The 21,441-nt window shown below is 47.7% G+C and overlaps 1 protein-coding gene across 1 annotated transcript; it reads right to left on the bottom strand.

Moving 5' to 3' along the window:
* Nucleotides 1-2,372: 2,372 nt before the first annotated feature.
* LOC135811449 (uncharacterized) lies at nucleotides 2,373-19,250 on the bottom strand. The gene is made up of 12 exons (XM_065324689.1): nucleotides 19,046-19,250; nucleotides 16,536-16,671; nucleotides 15,456-15,637; nucleotides 14,397-14,582; nucleotides 13,252-13,940; nucleotides 12,186-12,648; nucleotides 10,588-11,251; nucleotides 10,086-10,137; nucleotides 9,293-9,397; nucleotides 8,342-8,587; nucleotides 7,403-7,480; nucleotides 2,373-5,001 (listed from the first exon to the last, which is right to left on the bottom strand). Exons 5-12 carry the CDS (start codon nucleotides 13,801-13,803, stop codon nucleotides 4,021-4,023), a joined length of 3,141 nt encoding a protein of 1,046 aa, XP_065180761.1. The 5' UTR covers nucleotides 13,804-13,940; nucleotides 14,397-14,582; nucleotides 15,456-15,637; nucleotides 16,536-16,671; nucleotides 19,046-19,250; the 3' UTR covers nucleotides 2,373-4,020.
* Between the last annotated feature and the right edge of the window lie 2,191 nt (nucleotides 19,251-21,441).

The raw sequence follows: 21,441 nt of genomic DNA, 5'->3' as shown, positions 1-21,441 counted from the left end.
TGAAAAAAATTAGGGATGGTTGGGAAATACATCGTAATCATTAATACAGAGCCGGTTGGGAAAGTCCCGGTGCTGTACAAGTCCGGGTGCGCGTGCATTAACTACATACTAGTAGTAGAAACTGTCAAACTGAACAATGCCAATGGAGTGTACTAACTAGCTGTTTACTTATCTAGGGCATTGCACACCCTGCACAAGTACGCTGCGTATCTGTACTGAAATAAAAACTCACCGTCCAAGGCAGAACAGTGTATGTAACTTTATGAACAGCTTTGGCAAGTTGACCTGACAAGTGCTGCAGTAGTAGCTTAGAAATACATAGTTCTCTGAGAGGTAAGAGGGGAGAAACAGTATCATTCTATTTGTGCCATCATGTGTGTCCAGGGGAGTGAATCATGTTTTAGCACAAAACTCTTATAGAGTTCGCTCATGCTTGGTGTACAAAGTAGGACCTTGTTGATCTGTTGACAGTACACCAAAGAAAACCCTTTGTTGTATTAGAAAGACCGTAGTACCACAGTAACTGTTGCATTAGAAGTTACTTTCAGGGTGCATGCATTGGGGCAGGCTGCACTGCTGCCAAGGCCTGTCAACTATGCCCAGGCTGTGCGGTTTGGTGTTTGAAGGGTGAAGTGCCCGGCGCGAGCTCGGAAATGAGACACAGACAGCTGCCTATTCCCGTTATAGATATGGACATGATGTGATGAACACGTCGCATAATTCTGCGTCCACTTCACCACCACCATAATCTATGCGTTCTGCGGGCGACCACGTTCATTCCCCACAGCAGCAACAAGAGGTTTGGAATACTGAAAAATGAGTGAAAATATATTATTTTTTAATTCCTCCTGACAGCTGTTTCGGTCATCAGAGACCTCTTGAGAGACGGTAGAATACTTTCTTCTTACATCACATAATCTTAGTTCTTTGGTCGAACTGACCAGTCAGTGGGCTCTGCATAACGCAAAAGAGCAAAGGCACTACCCCACGCAAGAGTGCAGAGTAGATATACAGTGTTTACCTACTCTTGGTATTGCCCATATTAACAGTTACATGATTGTGTACGCATTCTTCGGACAGCGTAGATGACTAGATGTGCATGATTGTGTACTGTGGATACGTCTATAGTGTACATGACTGTACATGTGCAGTAAAACCTGGTGTAAGCGACCTCTGGTTTTAGCGACCACCTGCTCTTAACGACCGTTTTCCATGCACCCACAGTTCTACACCGATACTGTGGGATTTGGCTCTAAAGACCACCTGGCTTTAACGACCGCTTTGGCTTGCACCCCAGTGGGTGGTCGCTTAAACCAGGTTTTACTGTATTACAAAGGCAGAGGAGAACAGAGACAACCGGCTAGGTCATTGTTGTAACGCTGCGTTTCATGCACATAGCGAAGCTAAGGCAATCTTCAGACAACTGATAATCTGTATATCTTCTGGCTACAAACTTTCACCCAGGCATGGTTTGTACGATTCTGCCAATTTCACTGCTTTTCGAGAAGAATCTGCCAATCAGTCGAGGATTATCCGCCAAGGGCTATACCATAGTCGGCATTTCAGCAATTTTAATTTTGCAGTTTGCACACTGCAATTGTACAATGTCATGTTGGTGCATCCCTCGTGATGTCCACGAGTGTGCGTGTGTGTGTGTGTGTGTGTGTGTGTGTGTGTGTGAGTGTGTGTGTGTGTGTGTGCCTCCTCCTGGCTTTTCTTTCATTCTCCTGGGTGTTTACCAACAGCCAGTGCATGCCGGAGTATGTGTGTGTGCGCGCACGTGCACGTGTGTGTGTGTGTGTGTGTGTGTGTGTGTGTGTGTGTGTGTGTGTGCCTCCTCCTGGCTTTTCTTTCATTCTCCTGGGTGTTTACCAACAGCCAGTGCATGCCGGAGTATGTGTGTGTGCGCGCGCACGTGCACGTGTGTGTGTGTGTGTGTGCACGCATGTGTGTGTGTGTGCGCGCGCGTGCATGTGCATGTGTTATGTTCATGTATAATGTATGGGTGTGTTTTTCACGTTTGTGTGCGGCAAAATGCAGTGTACGATCAGATGCCAGGTCTGACTGTGCTACACGTAGGAGGAAGGTTATACTAGTAAGGTTGTCATACTCAATCTCCCAACAGCCAGCTTCTTCAACCTTGCCATTACGCGATCAGATAAGGGCTGGCTTTTTCTGGCAAGCTACGGTTTTGCCAGGTGATCTGAAACCCGATCTCATGGATAATGCGTTACAGAGCCCCCCCCCCCCCCCCCCCCCCCGTCTCCATGGGGTGGATTAGAGTTTGTAGTGCTACAAGCACAATACCCCCCCCCCCCCCCCTGTCTTCCTGAGCCCAGGTATGCAACTACTGTTTATCAAACAGCGCTTGGTTCATGGTTTCACATCAGTCATAAATTATAATAATTATCATCATCACTGAAGAGTAGGCTGATTATGCAAGCAGCAAGCGACAGAATCAAAAACAGAAATGTGAGAATGATCATTGGTGCAATACAATTATTTCCTCAATTCCAGTCGGTAGAGCTCAACCTCATAAAAAATCACGTGGATCCAGAACATCAACAACAATCCAGGAATTCATGTCAACATCCATCAAGGCCGCCAAGCCATTCTTAGTAGGGGGGGGGGGGGGGATGGAAATGTGGTGTGTGATGGTGTGTGTGTGTGCGCACGTGCGCATGCGTGTTTGTATGTGTGTGTGTGTGTGTGTGTGTGTGTGTGTGTGTATGTGTGTGTATGTATGTGTGTGTGTATGTGTGTGTGCAAGCATATAATGTGAAACCAACAGGTACACAGCCAGTAGTGGTAGCATAAGCCAGAGCCATAAACATTCCTTTTCAACAGAATCAATTGCGATAGTGAGTATTCAAAGCAAGTCCGCAGGGAGCATGTAGCCGCATCGGCTCAGTCTTGGATCTTCAGAGTAGTCACATTCTGACAGATCAAAGAAGGTAATGCATTCAAGTTCATAGTATTTTCAGTTCCAGTACGAGACTCGCAGGCAGGTTTGCAGAGTGTTCGAAGTAGAGAATATCCAGTTTGAGATCGCATACTGTCGCAGGTGGTCCTGGACACGAGACGCTACATCATCTGTGCGTCACCTTGCACGGTTCGCATCCGAGTGTTCCCAGGCTGCACCGAGTGCTCCCGGGCTGCACCGAGTGCTCCCGGGCTGCACCGAGTGCTCCCGGGCTGCACGACGCCCGGCGTGGCATAGACTCTCTCTATTGGATTTCACTGAGAACTGGCACCCTACAACATCAGTAGAGAGCAGAACCAGCAGAGGCTCTCCGGTGTTCGCATCTGCAGATACTGGCTGGGCAGTTCGTTGCCTGTACGTCCAACTGGAACCGGGCGTTCATCGTCGTCACGAAGACGCAGCTTCTCTTGTCAGCAGTGAAGAAAACCGCACGCCTGTCGCAAGTCGACGCTGTTCTCTCCATGGCCGGCCTCAACGGTAGGTGGACACCAGGGCACATGACCATTGCCTCTTTTCGCACACACTCGTAGCATAGCGTTGACCGGCACCGTTCGGTTGCTCGGTGTGGCTGCCAAGGGAATGAGGGGGTGGTGGTGGTGGGATGGAAATAATAAAAATGTGAGACTAGAACTAGTGTAAAAATGAATGGAAAGTGCTCTATGTGTAAGAAAGACTAGACACTGATGAAACGAAAAGGTGGTAACATTGAAATTTCAAACAGGGAGCAGCGTAAGTACGACACCATGGCAACACTGACACACGATGACGTGGTCGAGGACGTGCAAGCATGCCATCCCATGAGCACTGGCAGATACCGACAGAGTCGGGATTGATGCGATGTTGGCCACACCCGGTGTGTACAGCTGCTCTGGATACGCAGGCTGAAAGCAGAGAGTCGGCAGTCACTTGGCAGCCAAGTGGCAGTTTAGAGTCGGCAACAAAGCGACGGGAGCCACTGAGGAACGCTGGTGGTTGCTTTCTGTGTAATTTTGTGAGCACAAGGCACTTGATTCGGTTGTTAAGTCCATGTGCCAAGCTTAGCCCTCCAATCTGCCACAGACCGCTTGATCAACGGATGCCTTGATGTAGAGGCAGTCATCTCGAAGGTAGCTGGTTTGCTTGTCGTACAGCTCGCTGTGGCTGATCATCTTCGGGCATCCGCTGGCAATGTTCATGTCGTTGACGGGTTTCTGGAATGAACTGCTGTTCGGGTCCGGGATGAACGACTCAATCCGGTGATGGCGAGCTGGTCCCTGGTCAAGGATGGCAAACGTCACCTTGGCCCTGAACGGCCAATCGAGCAACGCGTCAAATTCTCCCTTCATGATGGTGAAGAAGACGGAGATGTGGGAGCCTTTGCCCGAACCATCACCATTGAGGTAGACGCGGAGGCAGACTTTGTAACCGTGACGACTGGTGTAGAACGTTGGACTATAGAGACTGACTCGTCGGCCGGTACGCGCCTCCTCGTGCCTTCGTGCAAAGTTGTTGATCTTGAAGATGATCAGACCATTGTAGCTATTGGTTTCCACTGCAAGCAGACGTAAATCAACTTCAGCCAGCGCGGCATCACTGCGTGCTGCAGTAACGGTCATCTGGCCCAGTGTTTTCTCGCTTTCGTGAATCTGTCCTTTCAGCAGTTGGCAGCCTTCTTGGGCCTGTATGCTCCTCTGTTCGCATAAGTCAACAGATTTCCGAATGTCCACTGCCTTAGTTTCCATCCTGGACTCGAACTGGTCACCGAGAAAAGCCTTAAGCGCCGCTTGGAACCGACTGTCAGCCATCAATGCAGCAGGATCGAGAGACGCTGATGATTTTTGCATCTCTGCCAGCCGCTTCCGTTCTGCTTGTTCTTCTTGGAGCTTTTCTTCCAACAGGGATATAGTTTGCTGCTGAAGGGATAATGAGTTACGCATCTTATCCATCGTACCTTCCAGAGACTGGGTTTGCTTGGCGACCATGTCCAGATGCTGTTCTTGGTTGTCTTGACAGTGCTGGTTCATTTCCTCACGTGTGGCCTGCAAGACAACAGAACACGGAGATCAGGTTATTAAATACGGATGAGTGAGGGCCAGCAGCAAAGAAGTTGCCAATTCGTGGACACCTTGCGCAGCTGTAAACTGACTTCTCGCACACAGAATTACACTCGAGTGATCTGCTGCACGGATGGCCAATTGAAAGTGGGTGGGAAACGGCGCCACTATTCCTAAAACCAGAGCACACATGGGTAGAGTACTGTCGGTCGCCGAAGAACTGGAGGTCAGCCTCCTCCTAGCCTCTTCTTATTTGTCATTGTATTACAGTCTATGCACAGTCGAGTCACCATGTATACAGTAGTATTATCTCCCTGATAAACACGGTACTTATATTTTTTCAACCCACCTCGCACCCGTGCTTATAGAGGAGACCGTGATAATACTGGAGACCGTGTTTATATTTTTTCAACCATGAAAAGGTCAAGAAAGTTGCATACCGGTAACACACTCAAATTGGAATTTAACTCAGATTTCATGATTAGAGAACAGAGAGAAGAAAAAGTATAGATGCTGGCATAACGGGTGTTGCCTAGGTACGCGTCTATAGTTTTGAAATGGACTGTAGTCACTACAGACTACAGTGCACTCTCGATCAGGGAGTAGTTATTTTCGTACTACGCCATGGTAACAGATACCAAGGGAAAAATGGCGACAGAAAAGGGCAATCGCTGGTCGCACAGCTGCATTCCAGTATTATCACTGTGACTATGTTGGAGACTGTGCGTTCGTAATCTCAACAGCCCTCCGACCTGTGCTTATAATGGAGACTGTGCTTATAATGGAGACTGTGCTTATAATGGAGACCTGTGTTTATAAGAGAGATAATACGGTATACTGTGCTTGGTGAAATTCAAGCCTGCTCTTTCTCCGGCACTTTTTTCTTCGGCACCCGACAGTCCTGTCCTACAGCCATGCACTGGAGTACGGTGGGTGCCGTGCCTCAGGCTCAGTAACGATTGCATTAGCCTCTACTGTCTATAAGCAATATTAATAGCGATGCAGCGTTCCTCCTTTATTCCCAATCGAACATGGTTGAACAAGCGATCACGTGCTCCTGCGTACACCAGTCACCTGGTCACCGTGCCTGCAGGGTACAACTTACTAGCCTGTTTGACCTTTGTTGGGTGCAGTCCTGTCACTCGAGTTGAACTCGAGTTGAACCTTGGTGTGAAAGTTGTCGCCTGCTGGCGTGGTGACCAGGTGATTTGGGCACCCAGGAGCACGTGACCGCTTTTTCAACCACGTTCAATTGGGAATAAGGGACGAACGCTGCATCGCAGCCTTTTCGGACCAAAACCAGTCGACTCAGCGTCCAAAAGACTACAACATATGGGCCAATCGCGGTCATCCGTGCTTTTATAAGAACGAAATGGCGCTTTTAGTGACATTTTGCATACAAATCCCCATCTAGTAGGGCGCAGTCACCCAGTTTCAGTTCGGTGGAAGTGCGCGAGTTCGATTGGGATTCAAGTAGGAAGGGAGCGTCTCAGCTTTTCGGACCAAGACCATTCGACTCAGCACCCCGAAGACTACAACTGGTGAAATTTTGATTTTTGCCTTAACTTCCCCTTGAAGGGGGTGGTGCACGGCAGCTGTATCATATGTGTAGCCTAAGATGGCTGCTGCATGCCATCATGGTCATTATGTGCATGCTGAACATAAGTCGAAAATTGGGGCGGGGGTGGAGCGTGGCTAAGTGCCCCATACGTGCTACTCGCTTCAATATACTAGTACTTACAGAATCATTGAATTCTCTGCAGCTAAGTTTTCATCTACCGTGCTGAAAGTTTTCACCGTCGCTTTCTCATATCTTCAGTCAAAAACCAGCTTCTTTCCTGCTATGCTCTTCAATGTAACCCTTTTTGACACACACTGCGCCACAGCTTGTTATTGCAGTTTTCTGTTCACCAGCCCCACTATAACCGTCGACACCTCCCCCTCCCTATTACTGGTGTTATCACAGGATCGGCCAAGCTAGTGCAATGTAGCAGGACAATTAATTTTGTTTCCTGCACTATCAGACATGCGTGCAAGCTCAACTTTGCATATAGAGCCCTCTCATAAGCCAAGGAGGGCCCATTAATTAAGCTTTTAGACGTCACCGGATTATGTTCTCATGGTTTTGTATGGAGCACGAAACGTGAGACTCAAACGGCCACGTGATGCGATACCTCCACAAAGGCCAGGTACAGATAACTGTTGGCTATTTCACGTTTTTATTCTACCCTGGTTCTGTGACATTCAAACTTTCTGCCCTTGGTACAGAAACACACACACACACACACACACACACACACACACACACACACACACACACACACACACACACACACACACACACACACACACACACACGTGCATATGAGAGGTGCTATAAACATACCTTGAACGGACACGAATACCTCTGGTATGGACAAGTACACACAATGTGTGAGCATTCCTGAGCCGTATGCCGCTCCAACTGAGCATGGTGATAACCAAGGAAAGAATACACACATGCGAGCGCACACACACACACACACACACACACACACACACACACACACACACGCACACACACACACACACACGCACACACACACACAAAATACACATACAGAAGCGAAGTGACTACATTATAACAGGCACTGCCGACTACGGAAAGAGCCACAACATCATCACATTTTTTTTGCAACAATACAGCCACCTACCCACACGGCAGGATTTAACGGTAAATCAAGGAGAAGAAATGCGGTGACACACTTTAGATTCACCTAAAGCGAGCTTGCAATACAGATGCACAAAGTTCCAGGATCATCACAAGATCAGGACACAGTTAGCGGGTAAACAATGCGTGCATGCAGTCTCAACGCAGAATGAGCAATGTCAGGTACAGTAAAACCTGTCAAGGTGACCACCTGTCCCAGAAGACCACCTGTCCCAGAAGACCACCTGTCCCAGAAGACCACCTGTCCCAGAAAACCACCTGTCCCAGAAGACCACCTGTCCCAGAAGACCACCTGTCCCAGAAGACCACTGCAACCAGGACCCAAGGATGCTACTTCCAGTCAAGTGACCCTGGATAAGGAGACCACCTGGTAACAGAGACCGTGTTTTGACGGTCCCTTGAGCAGTCGTCTTAGACAGGTTTCACTGTACATAGGCCACAGCGGCCGGTAGATGAGCAAACGCTTGGGATTGAAAGAGTTTGCTATCGACGAGGACAGACCATAACTATTCTGTTATATACGCATACAAGAACCTGGATGCCCACACTCAGGGATTTTGCAGAGAATGTTCAACACAGCAGGGCAAGCTACACAGATCTGTTTTCAAGACTTACATCTCTGCGTTTAACACTGTTTCCACAACCGTTGGGGCACTGGATCTCGTAGTCCATGCAGTCCTGTGAAAGGTGGTCGTGCATGAGGGCTTGCGCTACGTTCATGCGACACAGGCGACATGGCACAGGCCGATACAAACATTCCTCGTTAATGTGACGGTGCAGATCGCACTGGAACATGGGCTGCCCCTCGCAGCCGCGATTCGGACAGCGCACTAGATTGTACCTGCAAACGCCCATGTGATCCTGGAAAAGAGCGGAGGTAAAAACAGACAACACGTTACTGAGCATGAGGATGATACAAAAAGTAACAAAACATGTTAAATTTGTGAAAAGCAGTGATTGAGCGTGAGCCAGTGTTGATCACAAGCCAAAAACATGTTGGCCTTCACAAATAAAGAACGTGCTACGCATGCAGCAAGGGAAGGGTTATTGAAAAGGGATTGTGTTCCGCATAAGAACATTTGTGTAAAGCTTAACCAGGGGGGGGGCTGGTGATTCCTGTCAACTATCTAACATTAGACTAGTTTCCAATTTTTTTGTTTTTAGTTTGTTTTGTTTTTACTCTTAATTAACACAGCCCTACTGGAAAACAGGTTGAGATCCAAAAAGGAACGAGGAAAAGGACAAAACATAGGGGATATACGACTGCGGTCTGAATCATACAATAGTGGTTGGGTTTTATAACGTGGGATGCTAACGCAAAAAGAATCACTCGCCTAATGAAGCTTAACTGGTGAGGAATGCATTCCCCAGCAAACTGTGTATTGAGCGGGCAGTTGCGCATTTCTTCTGTTTCGGGAAATGGAAATTTCCACATGCTTCTTATGTGCTTTATGCGGAAGTCGGGCGTCATCAAAGCAGCCACCATCTTCTGAATGCTTTCCACACTCTAACAGGAATTCAGATTTGTCGAAGCGAAGGTCACTATCTGAGAAAGTTCTTTCTTACCGGTAAGTCTTTGAGTGGTCCGCACCAAACACATCCATTCAAGTAGTTGTTGCAGCGCACTCCCAGCGATAGGACCTCGCGCTCACAGCACTTGTCCGCAAACGTCTGCGGTGGGGAAGACAGAGAGACGCACGCACATTACACCCAACATGAGCATGCATGACATAATTATATTACAAGAGCACCGCAGAGGACACATCCTGTGTGCTGACAGTGCTCAACACTGCAGAGGATGTACCCTGTGTGCTGACAGTGCTCAACACTGCAGAGAATTCACCCTGTGTGCTGACAGTGTTGGACACCTTGGAGGATGTACCCTGTGTGCTGACAGTGTTGGACACCTTGGAGGATGTACCCTGTGTACTGACAGTGCTGGACACCGCAGAGGCAGAGCGTAATACAGAATAACAAGGGCATTCAAGGCTTGTTTGTCGCTACTTAAAGTATCATGCTGTCCCAATCATCAGGCAACACTGTAATAGCACACAAGCTGGAATGATGCACAACAGCCTCTGGAGGCATCGGCCTGCTTTCTATAAGAGGACCACTGGAACATAATTGGAAGACTATCGCTATATCTATATAATTAGATAGAAAGGGTGCTTGTGAGTCCAGGAAAGTATCGGCTGCAATAAAGAAACGGCGAGCACAGAGCCCCTGCAACGCTCCCTCTGATATCCATTGCACGTGCAGTGAAAATCACCAACGAGCTAATATAAGCTGCACCAGCCTCGCCAATTGGTGCAGGGCAATGCCGTGCACGGCACACCACAGCTCGAAGCACAGAACTCACCTTGTCCACCGGCTCATGGTCCACCGGGCACTGCGCATTCTCAACATCAGCACTGCACAAGAATTGAAAAACACCAGACCAAACGCAACTGCTCACAACATTACAATCACTGATCCCATTCAAGCTAAAATGCACGGGATCAATCCCACCAAGCCACCAAAACATCAAATCAACCAGGAGAGCGTTCTTCAGTAACCAAGAAGCTGAAAAACCCGTGCTCGGTGCACAGTCGTGAAATTGACAAAGCACCAGAAAATAATTGGTACAAACTTGCTGAATCAACTCACTTTCTACAGTGCAAACTACCAAGGGGAAGGGCAACTACAACACAAACTCTGCACTATAAGAGGTTAGACTCACACTGCTGTGTACAACAGCAATGATTCTTACTGCCGTCCTCGCGCGATTAGAGCCCTCCCTCGAAAATAGTGCCCTATCTCGAATAATGCCCTATCTCGAATCGTGTCCCAGTCTCTGAGAGGCACAACCTAAGATAACTCACATAATGGGATCGATGCAAGTCTTGCAGAATCGATGTCCGCAGCTGGTCTGAACCGGTGTCTTCAGGGCCATGCTGCAGATGGGACATTGGTGAGCGTCGCGCAGTGGGTCGATGAAGAACACATCATACCCACCAGCCTCGTCGCCATGTGGTCTACCCGGTGGTACGGGATCTACATAAACAGTAGCCTCTGCACTTGTTCTCGGCAGCTCGTGTTGGAGGTATTCATCCGAGTGCGGATGTGTGTGTCCGGCCACGTTAGAAATATGTGGATACTGTTGGCCAGAGGTGCGGTCCGGTGGCCGCGAATTCAAGTTATACGGCTGATGCTGCTCCGGTCGGGAGTTGGAATTTGGCTGGTGGTGGGTGGACTGTGGCTGCAGCTGAGGCTGCTGAAGCTGGCGGTGAAATTGCTGTGCTGACGCGTCGGGTAGGTGCTGCGGCTGGTGACGTAGCGGCGGTGTGCGTGTGCCCATTTCACTGGTGTCAGGGTCACTGCTGTAGTTCCTTCGGCCGCCGGAATGATTACTTGCGGCCGTAGCTGCCGGTGGCCGCTGACGGTGTTGTGCCATAGGTCTGGACGTGCTTGAAGATGCAGGTAAGTCAGAGAGGCTTCGCCCGGAGGATTCACCGCCCATGAACTCAGGTTGACTCTCAGCTTGCCCTACGAGACGAGCAAAGCAGGATAGGAGAGTGCATAAAAAAACATCGTTTACAACTCTAGCAAACAAACGAAAAGTATACGTAGGAAGAAAGTATCAGGAGGAAGTTGGTTGCCCCCCCCCCCCCCCACACACACACTGGAGCTCGCACTTTTCCTGCCAACTTTGTGTGTGTGTGTGTGGGGGGGGCAACCAGCTTTCGTATAATATCACCAAAATCGTCACCACGTTTTCGGAAAGTAACATGTACCCAAAACTCTCACAGTTCCAAACCAGAGTGTTTTTTCATTATCGATTTCCTGCCTTGTCTTCCTCCACCCCCATCCCCTCCACCTCCGAATGATTTATTCCCAAAACTATGCTAAAGACCTTATGTAGTGGTGTCTGGACTCTGGACTAACCAGGCCTGACAACTCTTAGTGTCTTTAATCATGTGTGTGTGTGTGTGTGTGTGTGTGTGTGTGTGTGTGTGTGTGTGTGTGAGAGAGTGAGAGAGAGACAGAGAGAGAGGTAGTATGTGTGTTTTCGTGTGTGTGTGTGTGTACGTGTGTGTATGCGGACACGCGTACACATGGGTAGCGGGTGGGTCGGTACATAATTATTACGAGGTAACTGATCAAGCGGTGAGAAGATCTGTAGGTTTTTGATGATTAACACAGTAGACCAACCGGTACCCTGACGACCAGGTCAGCCAAATCAGTCGTCCGTATAATGATTCAGACAGATAACAAGCATATCAAGGGTCTTGAGCTGGCATTTCTATCATTTATTCCTGTCGTGAACCAAGTGACACATGTTTTCACTCAACGCAATCGTACATAAGTGGTCTGTCTGCTTTAGTTAAATATTGAGCAGGAATTATCAGCCGCACACAGTATTGGGTCATATTGAATGAATCCGGTTAAATTCATCAAGTATAACCGAAGCTCCGCTCACCTTCTGATCTGCTCTCATTCTCGAAAGTACCAGCTACGTTCTGATGTATAGTATCTGTCTTGGGTGGCCGGCGCACGGATAAATTGGACGCGTCTGACAAGACATCCTGACTGGCAAGTTGATTACTAGGCGGGTGATGCTGGAAGGGATCTATTGAAGAGCCGCTTGTTGTGGACATGGAGTTTTCGGTCTCCGACGCTGACGAGGACGGTAAATAGGCTTGTGGGCGGCTGGAGAACTGCTGGGGTTGGCTAGGTGGTAGACGAACTGATTCATTGCCGCTTGGGTCCTCGTCCGCGTCGGCCAATTCGGCCAGTGCTCCTAAATTGGTGCCGGACGGGGACTGTCGTATTCTTGGCCGGGCATGTGGTACCGGGGGTTGCGTTTGTGTGGCTTGTGATCCATGCGGCGCTGATGCTGTTTGCAAAACGTTCGCAAAGTCTTCACGCCCACTTGAAAACACCTGAACAGGGTGTCAAACCGCATACCGCATAAGAGATCATGGAATTACAGCGAATAAGCGATTGAAAAATAATAAACAACAGGGAGCCAACCATAAATCCCCACAACACTCTCCAAGCGGTCTCTGCGCTACAACAATCAATGAGAAAAGAAAAAATCCGAATTTCCAGCCATCTAATCCGGATTTTATGATAATAATGAATGTGTACAGTGGAGTCTGTGCAGACTGAGAACTGAATAGGGTGCAAAGATGAAAAAATTGTGACGACCTTGATTTTAGCATGTGCCTTGTTCTGGTCAATTATTCTTATTCCTTTTGGTATTTAAGTGTGCAATTCTCAATCTTGTCTCCAATCTTCTTTATCGATACTGACACTCGCAAAGCTCATTGAAGCAGACAGATATCGCAACATAATTGTCCGCTTTCTACAGCAGCAGCAGCAGCAGCGCAGCAGCAACAGCAGCAGCAGCGGCAGCAGCAGCAACAGCAGCAGCAACAGCAGCAGCAGCGGCAGCAACAGCAGCAGCAGCAGCAGCGGCAGCAGCAACAGCAGCAGCAGCAGCAACAGCAGCAGCAGCAGCAGCAGCAGCAGCAGCTCCTTACCCATGGTGATTGGCTGGAATTAGTTGTGGCTACAGGCTGGTGTTGAGATGAAGGGTTGAACCCTCGGTTGTTGTGACTGATTGGTTGAACTGTTGGTTGAGACTGGTGTTGGGAAGAATGGCTTGATGGTGGATAGTTTGATGAGGAACTACTAGATGACGAATGACCTAAAGGTGGCTGGCTTGAAGATGGATGCTTGGATGATGATTGTAGTCGCGATGACCTCGGTTGGCCACTAGGAGAACCTGGATCAGCGAAACGTGGTATGGACGTGGAATACTGTGATGCTAGAGGCGACTGTCCTGATGACTGGGTCATTGACTGGTATTGATGAGAATTGGCGGATTGTAATGGTGGACTGTTTTGCAAGCCAGCCTGTGTGAGATGTTCGCGGAAGTGCTCATTCCGCAATCCTCGGTTACGAACATACGGCTCTTGTAAAACTTGATGCCGTTCCCCGGCGCTGGCTATCATGCCTGAACTATTTCTGGTGTCGGCTGAAACGGGACGACGGAAATCGGTCTGAGACCGGCGAGAGTTGCTTGGATCCATACTTTTCAACTCTTGGCAATGCAGATACGAGTATTGATGCGATAGACGACCTTATGATATACTATAGCAAAATGCGTGACGTATTGACGAATTAATTACAGGAATCTGTTGATATCCACGCAGTACAATCTATCTGTCTGCAAACACAGCACGCGGGGAAGAAGACCGGAACAGAGCATAAGAAACAGAAATAGTGACTGGGATTGCACACGGCATTGGGATTGGCCAACAGCTACTTATCACAATCAAGCCTCAGGGTGTGTCAGAGATCGTAGCAGCGTATAAAGAAGATGTGACAGATTTTTATCCTGGAGCCTGGCTACATCGCTACTAGTCAGTACTGCAGCAGACTGGGCGCAGACAAGCGCAATCCTTGACTGCTAACTCTCCAGCGTGTTACATAACTAGAATGCATGAAGGCCGTGTGTGTGTGTGTGTGTGTGTGTGTGTGTGTGTGTGTGTGTGTGTGTGTGTGTGGTACATGGTGTGTGTGCGTGTGTGTGTGTATGTGTGCGTGTGTGTGTGTGGCTTTTTGCTTTTTGTTTGGGTGGGTGGGGTCAATCAAATCAATCAAATACTAAGTATGTATGTACCTTTGACGATAACGTGGAGGAGAAGGCTCTGCCTGAAGTGACCGCAGAACCTCCTCGCTGTCCTCTATGACGTGGATTATACACTCCCCACTGTATCAGCAATACTCTTTTCTGTAGAAGAGAGTAGTAGAGCCAATCACTTGATACTCGACTCTGGCGGATTGGAATCCCAGCGAAAAACGTGCCCTACGCAGAGGAGGAAGAGTAGAAAAATACGAAACACATGACACTTTGGTGAACAAGTAAAATGTCGTATGCAGCCAAGAGACGGTGTCTGGAGTGTTTGAGTTGAGGTACCCTACACATGTGACAAGCACAAACTATTCAGTTGAATTCGTGATGACGCGAGATCAAATACTGGTTAGATACTCCTTTAGGAGTACACGCGCAAAGCAAAGGTTTGAGAACTCTTGTACTGTAAAGACTGTGTTCTGCTCTACATTCACGCAAATATATCACGTGGAACGTGTAGTGGAAGGTTCCTGCATTAAAATCATCCTGGCAGTCCGATGACGAAATTGAGTGATACATAGCCGATCCGGTCGCATTTTCTGATGTGTGTCGCACAACGTGGAGATCCTCATCTCCGCTTAGAAATCTGTCCCTAAAACATTCCAAGCCGTACTCTGACTCAGGCCCATGGTCTTAACGTGATTTCGGTACGTTTCACCGGGGTGGGTAGATTGTCTACTTCCGTAAGGAACTCCTCTTTGCCAATAGGCAAGAGAATCACAACTCATTGAAATAGTACCGTACTGACTTGATATTAGTTTCTAAGACACAGTTTTTCAGTTCCATATCGTTCATTAGCGTGGATGTTTTTTTAAACATCAACGCTATTAAAATAACGAATTTTCAGATTTCCTATCCTTTCTGTTACACACGTCCGTGACGATACACCCAGTGTGATGGATCATATGCACGTGCACAGAGGCAGGAAGATCATCACACATCCAACCCAGTGCTACTGTGCATTTGGCTGTGCAACAGCTGGGTTACAGTTCCACTTTCAAACACATAAGTCACTTGCCCAGGGCAGCTGTTGATTTTTACACTTACCGTATCAGGTACGACAGCTCCAAACTTTCTCACAAACTTAAGCACTGGTGACGGAGGGTGGAAGATCTTTTTGAGTTCAAACTCAGCAAGAAAGCGCAACCAATAGAGACTGTTCGCTACCACACTCACAATGAAGGCGATTGCCAATACCAGCAGATGGATACTGCTGTGCAAGTCGCACTCTGCAGTGACACATGTAGAAAGAATTCGACTGACTCACTTCACAACTTTTTCAAACACTTGCCACGGGTTTCAACCAAGTAAGTTAAAGTTATCATTTTCCCGTAGCTATGCAAAAGACATTATGAAGTGTAGCGTCTGGCGCTAGCCAGGGCCCACAACGCTTTAATGTGTATGTTCATGCGCGTGTACAGACGGTTGATACTGATCATGCGAGCGAGCTACTCAGATTCGCCGTATCTAGTTGTATGAAAAGAAAAGCAACAGGCGCGTACAGGAGCTCACCCGTGCCACATTTAGTTCTTGCTGATGCCCTACAGTAAGTACAGGTACGTAAAGATCCAAAATAGTGAAGCGGCCCCGTGCTGAGCTCTCTCGTTCATTGTGTACATCGACTTTATCCAGCAACGGACATTTGCGCAGGGAGAGCAAGACACTGGACGTTGTAAGTCACAACAGCATCGAGAAGTACATCTCATGTTCTCGGACGTCAAGGTCCGCATTTATACAGAATTTTATAAGGAATTTTGTAAGGCACATTTCAAGAATTTCTTTTGCATTTACATTATCAACTGAACGATTTCTCAGGCGAAGACATGCGACTGTGCCTAAGCTACAGCAGCTACAACTAGATGATCATCGTGACGGTCCTCACGAAAACAGCAACTAGTTATTCTACTGGTTGGTTCACATAGTTCAGACAAAGCTGCCCTTTTCTCCTCACGACAGTGCGATGCGACTTGCGAGGGGTGTAGCCGTTGTGGCAAACGCTTCGCAGTGCATTCCGTGGCGCCCGAACTTGCTCGAAGGAACAGAACAACATCACTTCAGTTCGAACGTATACCGCGCTCGTGTCGATGGAAGGAGAACTAACAAGAAGTGTGGGACATTTCCACTTACCGTCCAGAGCATCAGCTGAGCACTTGGACTCTCCGCGCGTTCGCTCTGAAAACGGCACAAATAGCAGCTGCAGCGACCCCTCCAGTAGCCAGGATGTCGCTGGAATGATACGATCGCCACTCCGCGAGGAGTAAGGCTAGTATCGGAAAGTCAAAGCACAGGGAATAATACGCTAAAAGCAAGCTACGATACTTCAAGTTCAAGCCAAGGACAATCGGCTCGGAGGAACATTAATTTTTGTCGTGCAACGACGACGTTTGGATGTTCATTTCAACTCATGCATAATTCTATGTGGCACATGCGTTAGCGCTAGCGCCATGTTTTTTTGCTACAGTATCTTCATAAAAACATGTAGCCGATCCGACATGAGTGTATTGTACACGTCATTGTCTAATTTTTGTAATGTCAGTTCAAATGCGTGTACCAGAAGTGGCAGTACAATGTCATGACTGTCGTCTGTAAATGTTTTTTTCACGTAACTGTCGTTAACGTGAAGAGTGAAGACTGACGTGGTACGTACATGTACATGACGATTGTACATGATGGTACTACATGTATATTAAAACACTGGATAAAAAACCCAATATTTAGATAAACCTTGTTATGGTTCACGCTGTCAATCTAACCATAATGATTGCACTAGTATACGGTTGGTGTGTGACATGATTGTACAGTCATTAGTCACCGACTCAGTACAGGCTCAGGATGCATGTGCCAGAAACAGGGAACACTTACATGTATGATTATTAATAATATTTTATTACTACTACTATACATGTATAATATACAATGTACAGTCGTCCAGCACTTTATAAAGGCCAGCACAATTTTCAGTAGCCCAACATGTCCTCTTCATGCACATTGAAGCCGTCAATCAGATTTCTACCACCCTCGCCTCCAGCAGAATTCCCGGAGCGCAAATGATGCTGGATTACATCGGGACCACTGTACAGTCGTGTACATGTACAGTGTAGACCTTGTATGTGACAACTGACAGCAATGGTGTAGGTATTACGAGTCGAATACATGTATGATCAATGTCTAAGATCAAGGCAAGAGACTTCGACAGAACGTAACCCCCTACGACTGTACTACTGCTGCTACTGTTTCTCAGTAACTACCACAGGGAATCTTAAATTTAATAATATCATTAAAATACCATATTATGCCATGGTATTTTAGGACTCCCTCTTGACTACATGCTATGGCGCTCCAGACTAAGCAACTCCTTGTTGCTATTTGAAGTACATGTACAATGTAGTTGAACTGAAGTTACTGAGCTCGCTTCAACCAACAACTGAACAAGTATCAGTATGACTGGCTATGACTTATACGTCCAGGTAGATCTGAGTAAGACTATTACCTTTTAAGACTATTAGTATTACTATTATTAGTATTAGAGTCACATCGTCAAGCCATACGCGCCATGGCATGAGTCAGTTTATCAGTACTTTTTTTGTTTTTTTCACGAGCATGCTGTCTGACAACTCAGCTTTTTGGAATGCAGAATTACCCCGAGCTGACATGCATTGATCAGGTGCGCTACGTGCACACACGTGAAGTATGTAAACGACACGTTCAACGCCACTACGTGTAGTAGTACCGGGCCGGGCACTAGCATAGCACTAGCGCTAGCCAGCATGCATCGCGCCTCCTCCCGAGTCGACTAGTCCCCGCCAGTATGGCGACACCAGGGAATTTCTGGCCATTGACACGCCACAGAAAGCATGTTTCTAACACGTCCCTGGGAAAGTCCCCTTGATTTTCCCTCCGCGCCTGGCATCTAGATGTCACGTCCAGCTCCACAAATAAAGGCATTCACTGATTTGACGGGCGTGCGCGAAGCTGCTGTCTCGCCAGCGCAGCAGCGTCACCCGTTCTACAGTGAGAATTGGTGAACATCCGTATCTGATCTTCAAATCCCGGCAGCATTCACGGAAGCGGCTGAATGGTGAATGCCCAATGAAGTCATGGATGAACCAGCCGCGTATTGGTTTCCTACAGCAACAGGAAAGCGATGCTCACATCGCTTGGCTGGTTGTCTGTCCCTCTCACGGAGCAATGGCTACCACCAAGACCGATCACACCAGACGTGGAAGAGGGGGATGGCAACACAAGGCCAATGGAGGCCAGAACATCACCTTGGCCCAGTTGTCATTTTCTAACACGACCTTGGCCCAGTTGTCTTTTTCTAACACGACCTTGGCCCAGTTGTCGTGTCGAGCTATCCCACCGCTGGCGGAGCTAAAACTAATAGAAGGAATCTTCCTGGAAAGATTCTACAATGGTTAGTTCCAATGACCTACTGCTAGAGAAATAAAACAATGGTCACGAGACAATTGGATACTAGTTAGCCAGAGCTCATTACAATTATTATGTGACAGTCGCAGGCTACAACCAGTTGGTCTCCAGAAGTGAACACATCTGTTACGTTCACGTTATGACCGGCATCATTTGAACGCAACTCTAAGCAAACGAGTGGAAACCTCTCCTCTCCAATAACGTCTTACCTGATTAGTAGTAGTAGCAACCATCTTTCCAGAAACTGGACATAGTTATCGGCAAAAACTGCATGTACGTCTACTCTAGGTTAGCAAGATGTCCATGGCTATTCCAAAATCTACATGCAAGTCCAGTGTGATTCTATACGCATAAACTAGCTGGTTGTTTAGATAATGTTTCTTCCCTTTCCAGCATGCAACGTAGACTTTCTGAGCGGTGGGCAAAAGTCAATCGAGGGAAGAAAGAGGATCAAAGGCACTTATATACATGTACATGTAAAAAACGGGGAGGAATTTTCCTTGGGAATACATGTTTTTTTTTACTAAGACCACAGCTTCCAATCATGACATGCAAAGCAGCTGTGCAGCATCGCAGGCATGAATCGTGGACGTGGTGACGGGGTGTAATTTCCCCTCAAGTAAAGTTGCATGAGCCAATGAAGGGAGATTGCTAATTTCCCCGAATCACAGCAGTCCATTGGTTGGCAATGATCCACACCAACCTGTCATGCTAGATTTCACGAACATTGCGGGTCAATGCGTGATACAGTAATATACGCACCTGGACCCCGGGGCTATCTACTTTAATTGGTCACGTGAGGAACATGCTGTTCAGGTCAAAAGTGAAAAAATGAATAGCAGGATGAAGTACAGTCATAAAGTAAGGTTTGCTCCCCACAACACTAGTACTGTCACTAGTGTTGCACTGGAGCTCGCGCTATTCTGCCGACTTGACTTGACACTTGACTGACTCACGACTGCCATCCAGCGCACACGAGTAGTCCATCGAACCTTCGACCTCGGCAAACCTGCAAGAAAGGCTGCACCACTCCCTGCTCAGTAGTCAGTACACAGTGTTTCGGGGAATTCACCCCCGTCAGTTGAGCTTGAGTAGGCTGAGGACGATTGTGCCTGAAGAGCACCACTTATATAGTGCTCTCCAGGCACAAACACCACCAGGGATACAAACTTACAGAGACGCTCCGTTTCCAGAGCGACAATGATAGGTGGGACACCACCTTCCAGGGGTCAAAAAATCAACTTTCGATTTGTCACCTTTTTGCTATTGGAAATCAAAGCATATGCCCTGAGGTGTCAGTATTCCAAATTTGAAGCGATTCGGACCAACCGTTGCAGTCATATGACCGTTTGAAATTTGAAAATATTTGAAAAATTTGTACACATCGATGTTCGTACACTAAAAAGTTGAAAAATTGTGTACACATCGCGATGCTCGAGTCGTGCATAACGAGCTGTCAAGATTGTGGCCGTGGAGTTTGGGAGTTTTGAAGCGCTTTTACTTCCAAATGTTGTTGCCATGGCAGCAGTGACCCGTGCCACGTGCAAAAAAAGTGCAAAAATTCTTTCCCAAAGGACTTCTTTGCTCTTGCAATTGCAGTTTCGAGCGCGATGCACCATGTGCACAATGGGGAACAAGAAGAGCAGGTCGTGCAAGCGTCCTGCAAAGAGAAGATTCTCACTGCACCTGTCCAGGAAGCTGCTGAGGGAGTTTATGAAGCTGAAGCAGTGCCAGAGTCCGCCTCGAAGCGCAAGTTGTACGATGGCGTTCCAAAAATAAGAATACAGTGATCATAATAAAAATTAATGGATTCAACTGAGCGATAGTGAGTCGGATTCGGAGGAGAGCTTTGATGGATGTGCGCTGGCCTCGAACTCAGACAGTTGCTCCCTCGAGTGATTCCTCGTTCTCTGAGGACTTTCATGGCCCAATCGCTGAAAGTTGTGATTCAGACGCCACTGGACTTGAATTGTTTACGAAATTTGATTTTCTCTGCTTGCTCGTATAAATACTGTGGAGGTGAGCTGACCATTGCTGAAACTGCACGTTCTGGCCTTGCATTCACTGTCAGAATCACATGCTGCAATGAAGAGCCAGTGTTCAGCAGGCACCAGCCTGCCAGTGGTGGAGAAGTCAGGACGTTTTTATGAGTGCAATCGCCGCAGTGTTCTGGCATCGCGCACTCTGGGAATTGGCCATGTTGGCTGGCAAATTTTTGCGGCCTCATGAATTTGCCCCACCTGTTCAGCTATCTGCATTCCAGCGGCACCAGCGAGCATTGTGCAAGGCAGCAAGGTCAGTTGCGCAAATCAGCATGAACGAAGCAGCAGATGAACAAGACAATGGACAGGCCTAAGCATATAACTGCTGTCACCTATGATGATACGTGAATGAAGCGCGGGTTTTCCTCCCTACACGGTGCGTTTACGGCAATTGACTGGCAAGTCGGGAAGGTCCTTGTCGTGCATCTAGCTTCCAAGTACTGCCATGGCTTCAGCTTGTGGTAAGCTCGCCAGGCGCATAGTGAAGTCACAGCTGACGAGTATGAGGAGTGGAAGTCGGGCCATATCCCTCTCTGCAACCGCACCTGGCTTTTTTGCAAAAC

The sequence above is a fragment of the Sycon ciliatum genome, chromosome 3 (assembly GCF_964019385.1).
Source record: "Sycon ciliatum chromosome 3, ocSycCili1.1, whole genome shotgun sequence".
NCBI lineage: Eukaryota > Metazoa > Porifera > Calcarea > Leucosolenida > Sycettidae > Sycon > Sycon ciliatum.
Note: the sequence above shows the minus strand (reverse complement) of the source record. Positions and strands in the feature narration are given on the sequence as shown.